The 6,424-nt window shown below is 60.9% G+C and overlaps 1 gene segment (V, D, J or C); it reads left to right on the forward strand.

Annotated features, from left to right (window-relative positions):
- The first annotated feature begins 340 nt into the window (after positions 1–340).
- The window catches only part of LOC101631008, a 40,965-nt gene continuing 34,881 nt past the window's right edge, over positions 341–6,424 (forward strand). The window contains 2 exon segments of the C gene segment in view: positions 341–386; positions 469–782. Of these exon segments, the coding sequence occupies positions 341–386; positions 469–782 (360 nt within the window).

The raw sequence follows: 6,424 nt of genomic DNA on the forward strand, positions 1-6,424 counted from the left end.
AAGAAACTACCAGCAAATGAAAAAACATTACAATAAAAAGGAAAAATATTTTCACCTAACGCATCTGACAGTCCTGCGCCTGCATCTACACAAGTGAGAGGTGGCCAGCTCTGTCACCTGATAATGAATGTGCTTATCGTGTGTTATGACCCCAAAGCCCAGGACCCTCCCTGAGCTCCTCTGTCCCAGCCTCCAGCCAGAGCCTGCTATATGGCAGGACACATGCAAACAGGGCCATCCCCTGCTGCTGAAAATAGCCCAGCCCGGCCCTGCGGCTCTGCACAGGAGCCCAGCCGGGATCCAGGGTCCACTCAGGTCAAGACAGATGTGGACACTCACCATGGAGCATGGGCTGAGCTGGCTGCTCCTCCTGGCTCTTCTAGGGGGTCAGTGCTGGCGACCAGGAGACCCTGAGGAGGGGGAAGTGGTGGCCGAGAGCCCGTGTCCTGATGGGTTGTGTCTGTGTTTGCGGTGTCCAGTGTGCGAAGAAGCTGGTGGAGTCTGGGGGAGACTTGATGCAGCCTGGAGGGTCTCTCAGACTCTCCTGTGCAGCCTCCGCATTCACTTTCAGCAATTATGCCATGAGCTGGGTCCACCAGGCCCCAGGGAAGGGCTTTCAGTGGGTTGCAGGCATCAGTAGCAATGGTGGTAGCACAAACTACGCGGACTCCGTGAAGGGCCAATTCACCATCTCCAGAGACAACGGCAAGAACTCGCTGTATCTGCAGATGAACAGCCTGAAGCCCGAGGACACGGCCTTGTATTACTGTGTGACAGGCACAGTGAGGGGAGCGGGTGTGAGCCCAGACACAAACCCTGCAGGACAGGAGGGGGCTGGGCAGGTCCACTGGGGTGTGGTCAGGACCCAGGGGCCCTGGACAGGAGGAGGCCCAGGAGGCTCAGAGCACAGAGCACAGCCAGGAGCAGGTGCAGGGTGGGGCAGGGGCCTCCTGCCTGGGGCTCCCTCTGCAAGGCCTCAGCTCCCCAGGAGCCACTGCTCCTCTCTCACAGGCTCCCACCCACCCCCACATTCCTGGGGAGCCCCAAGGAGGAGGAGACTCTGTGTGTTCACAGATGAGATCCCTGTGTTGCCGTCTGCAATTGCACGTGGGATGAGGAAGTAACTGTGGAGCACATGGTCATGACAGCCTGGGGGCCGGGCTTCGGGTGAAGTAGAAACATCTTAGAAACACACTGTTGCCCAGCTGTGCCAGAAAATAACTCCTGGGATCAGATGTGGCCTGTTGCTCTGAGGGTGACAGCGGCCCCTGAGGCAGGCTCTCAGCCAGCCTGTGGGAAACTGGAGGGGCGACCCCCCAGCACATGTGACATGGTCGTCACCAAGATTAAAAACTAAAAAGTATGTTTGTCACCTAGGACAGTTCCTAGATGCCATGAAAGCTCATGCATCTGCTAGGAATCCTGCGCTTGCAGGTCCTGTACATTCATTTAAACCAGGTCATCGGGTTCTGCTGAAAACCTAGAGAAAAGGAACACCAGAGGGTCAGCTCGCTGAATGGCGGGCGGGGACCGGACTCCTGCCGACCCCGAGCACAGCAAGCCTGCTGGAGTGGAGCCTCGGACACGCTGGCCAGAAAGCAGGCGCCCGCGGCCCTGGCCATCCCAGAGAGGGGCTAATGCTGACGAGAACGACGAGTGTTTCTGCTTGTCCTAGTAAGGCGCCCTTCATCTCTCAGGGGAACACTGTACCACTCAGACAGGATGAAAACGTCTGGGTGTCTCTGGCACCAAATGTCCGGCATAGCTCCGACTTCTGCCTGTGGGGGGCTTATGTTGAGCAGAGCTTGCCGCGTGCCATGGTGGTGTGCACACCCCTGGCCCCTCGAGTCTGCAGACTTACACTGTGCTTCAGCATTTGGACAAGCCTGTGTCTTGCCTTGGCGTCTGTCACTGGGGGCCTCCATTAACAAAAAAGGCAGGGAAGTGTCCACTTTACAACTGGCAAAAGTCTCCCCTGCTGACTGTGGGGAGCGACATGGCCCGCGCCGCCACCCGCTGTGTGCTCCTCAGAGGCCTGTGTCCCGTGCAGTGGGACAGCTCCTGCTGGGCTGGAGGTGGCCGCCACTTTGTCCCCACAAACAGCCCCGAGGGCCCTGCAGCCGGGGTGGGGGTCACCGTGTCCCTGCGCAGAAGTGCAGGTAACTCAGGGAACAAGACAGCAAAGGGCAGCCTCCCTCCAGCAGCGCTGAGGACCTGCGCCCGCCACCAGCGTCCTCAAATGGAGACACAGAACTCCCGGCGTGTGGCGCAGTGAACAGCCTGGCTGAAACACCACAAGCTGCGGGGCCACAGGGCGAGAGCTGGACCTGGTCAGGGCCGCCGCCCTGGAGAATCGGGCAACACTAGACAATTGATGAGACATAACCAGGGATGTAAGAAAAAAAACAGAGGACTGTGTTGTCTTCAACTGACTGACACTCAACGTACTGGCAGAAAGTTAAGACAATTCATGCTAGTGTCTCAGACATGAAACTTCAGGAGGGCTTCTTGAGCCGTGGTCTAGCTCACACCCCTGGGCTCCAGAGTGGCTGGCCAGAGGGGCCTTTCTGAGCTTTATGCCTGCGCGCCTTGGGCATCACGGCCCAGTGCTGTGCGCGCAGCTTCCCCGCACGCTCCCACCTGCGTAAGGAGTTCGTGGCTCAAGAAGCTGCCACCACAGTGACCACACCCGATGTGTAGGCACAGACGCGGAAGGCAGCGGTTTCGCCTGAGGCAGGGTGCCGGAGAGGGGGCGAGGAGATGGGTGAGACAGGAGCTGCACCCTCCTTGTTTGCGGCATGACTGCTCCGAGTTGAGTCCCCAGCCTGAGGATACTCTGGAGGTTGCGGGGAGCCGGGGAGGTCACCAGCCTCAGCAAATGGGACAGTGAGGCCAGGAGGGCGATAAGGGCGCCGGGTGGACACCACCAACTCCTGGCGGCAGTGAAGAGCTGAACATTGTCCAACTCGCTATTTAAAAGGTAGCTGGAAATGAGAAGTTTGGGCAGTTTCGCTAGGGTGGTAAGCTGCAGCTCCCAGATCCGGACAGTGTGATTAAAACCCACCTTAAAGACTCCATGCCTGCCTCCACTTTGGGCGTGAGGGGCCAACAGCTCTGGCTTCCCCTTTACGATTCCTGGCAGATACGGAGACTGACCAGAAGCAGAGGCCTTCAGCAGCACGGCCTCACTCAGCTCAGATCTGAAGGAGCACGAGGAAGACCCGTCAGGGCGGGCAAGGGGGGTTGGTTTGGGGCTGGGGGAGGATAAGGATGTGCAGGGATCACCCTGTTACAGACACAGCACCTCAGGGGGAGCGGCCGCAGCAGGGCTGGGCTCTTCCTGAGGCTCCACCAGGAGTCACTTGTGGCAGGTGCTCCCCAGGGCCCTTTATGTAACTGCGCACTTTCTGGATCGTGGAGTGGACCAACCAGGGGGGAGCCATGAGCTGATTGGGGCTAAAGGGTCCAATCAGCCACAGGGATGAAACGGCCCGATCAGACTTTGGGGCGGGGCACCCTGAGAGAGGATATAAGACAGGGCCTGGGGGCGTGAACAGGAGACAGTTCCAGCCTCTGAAAAAGGAAGGACCAGAAGCTGAGAGGGGGAAAGACCCAGAATAACCTCCTGGCGTCGGACAGGGAGAGGAGCCCAGGGCCTCGGCAGGGTCAGTGCCTCCTTCCTGCTGTCCACTCCCTGAAGGGAGCCCAATGCCCCGGCTGGCGTCGCCAGCAGTTCACAGAGCTGTGGACACTGTGTGTCCTGACACGGCCACTGGGGGCCAGTGTGGACCATCCCCGTTGGCCAGTGCTGCCCAGATCCTGGTGACTGGTGGTGACCATCACTGACCTACCAGGTAAGGTAGCCATCACTGTGGCCTCTGTGAACTCTTTGATTCTCTTTCTGTAAACAGAGGAGGGTGGCTCTGCTGGAGGGCAAGGTCTCTCGCAGTTGTGCCACAGAGAGAGCCACAGAGGGTGGCCTGCAGTCCTGGTGACGGGCAGTGGCCATGTTACAGGGCAGCCCAGAGTGGACGTGGGCCGCCTGTCTGTGGGGCCTCACCCGCACGCTCAAAATGTACTTTTCCGCAGGCGCACACAGAAAGGGTCATGGGTTTATTATTGAAAAAAGGGGAAAGGAAAGGGAAGCAACCCAGGGAAAGAGAGAGGGACACAAAGTAGCTGGAATCCTCCACAGCGCGGCTAACGTGGAGCTCCAGTCCCACACCAGCGCTGCCAGCCCCAGTCACCCGGTCAGACAGCAGCTGCTCCAGACCAGAGTGACAGTTGGAAAACCGCTCCCTATTTATCCCCCAAAGCCCCAGAGAGCTGCTCAGCTCCGCCCTGGGGCCTCGCAGTTCTCTCCCTGGTGCTGCTGGGAGTTGTAGCTTCCAGTCACTGGAGTGAGGGGTGGAATCCAGAGAGCTGGAGCAGGGGTGGGGTCCGCAAGGCTCCGCAGAGTTCCTTTAGGACGGCCTTCCCCTCACAATTATTCACTGAGCTGCCTGGGTGAGACAACTGACCACTTCTGACCACTGTGAACTCCTGCTTGTAAAATAAGCCTGCGGTCGGTCCGGTTTGTAGCGAGGGAGAGCCAAGGCGGTGGCCTGTCCCCGGCGCGGTCCCATGTGAGGCTCTGCACGCGGGCCCCGCCGTGGGCGGCTGCGCGCCGACAGCCCTTGGCTCTGCTCTTCGGCCTTTGGGGCTTCTGGCGGCTCCGTCTTCACCCGCGAAGGCGGCCGATCGTCGCGTCCACCTTTCACCCGGCGTCCCGCCCTGTACCCCGGCATGCCCTGTTTCAGTCTGTCCTGCGCTGTTTTGCCCAAAGGCAGGGCCCTGGAGCAACATGACACCCCCAGCTGAGTGAAGCGCCCGCTGCCACGCCCCTGACTGTTACCTAACGCCGTGGCCTGCCCAGAGCAGGGCCTGTGGCCGCAGTGTCCCGTGGGCACACTGGCTCAGCACCCCTGTCTCCAGTCTCGCTGGCGCATGGCCCCGAGCAGGGACCCCAGGCTGGCCACGGGCCCGGCCGCCCTCAGGGCCGCCCGCCTGCTGCTGGGGCTCTGCGGGCTCTGGGCGGTGCTGGCCCCCGGCCAGGGCTCCCAGGGCCGCCCCTCCTGGCGCTACGTGTCCTCCGAGGTGGTGGTTCCCAGGAAGGAGCTGGGCCGTGGCAAAGGCGTCCGCGCGCCGGGCTGGCTCTCCTACAGCCTGCGCTTCGGGGGCCACAGGCACGTGCTCCACATGCGGCGCAAGAGGCTGGTGTGGCCCCGACACCTGCTGCTGCTGACCCAGGACGACCAGGGGGCCCTGCAGACCGACGCCCCTTTCATCCCCTCGGACTGCTACTACCTGGGCTACCTGGAGGACGTCCCGCTCTCCATGGCCACCGTGGACACCTGCTACGGCGGCCTGCAAGGCGTCATGAAGCTGGACGACCTTGCCTACGAAGTCAAGCCGCTCAGGGGCTCCCCGACGTTTGAGCACGTCGTTTCTCAGATCGTGGCGGACGCCAACGCCACGGGGCCCACGTACCGACTCGGGGAGGAGGAGGCCGTCGCCCCCCAGCTGGCCCAGCCACTTATCCCCGCGGGCCCCCGGCTGTCCAGTAAGATCTACGCGTCCCACACGGCTCACATAAAAGGGCTGCTCTTGAGCTCCAAGTCCATGTTCGATGTAAAAAACAATGTTTCTGAGACTGCCCAGTTCCTGGTGCAGATGGGCAGTCTGATGGACACGATGCTGCAGGGCGTGGACGTCCGCTACCACATCACCAGCCTCATCATATACAACACGGGGGACCCGGCGAGTCTGACCCCGTATGACCACTTCTCCAGCCCGTTCGCCCAGTACTACATGAGCACCCTGCAGCCCAGCCTGAACACCCACTCGGCGCTGGTCCTCATCAAGGACGGGCCCCACGAGCTGCAGTACACAGTGAAGCCCTACAGTATGTGCGGCGTCAACGCCACGCTCATGCTGGGCTACCTGGACAGACACGTCCTGCTGCTGTCCATTGTCGCGACCAGCCAGGTGGCGAGAAGCATCGGGGTCTTTTACGATGACCCAACGGGCTGCGTGTGCCAGCGGCGGACCACCTGCATCATGAGCCTGTACCCGGTGCTGACGGACGCCTTCAGCAACTGCTCTTTCAAGCACATGGAGAACATCTTCACAACCACCTTGGCCAGTTGCTTGTACTCAACCACGGACATTGTGTATTACAACAGGAGCCTGACCCACGAGCGCTGCGGGAACAGTATTTTGGAGCACCCAGAGCAGTGCGACTGCGGCTCCTTCAAGGAGTGCTACAGCAACCCCTGCTGTCTGACTAGCTGCAAGTTCACGCCCCGCAGCGTGTGCGACACCGGGCTCTGCTGCAATCACTGCCAGTACTCCGCGGCCGGCACGCTCTGCAGGCCCGTGGTCA

The sequence above is a fragment of the Condylura cristata genome, unplaced genomic scaffold, assembly GCF_000260355.1.
Source record: "Condylura cristata isolate star-nosed mole 26May11 unplaced genomic scaffold, ConCri1.0 scaffold00103, whole genome shotgun sequence".
Classification (NCBI taxonomy): domain Eukaryota; kingdom Metazoa; phylum Chordata; class Mammalia; order Eulipotyphla; family Talpidae; genus Condylura; species Condylura cristata.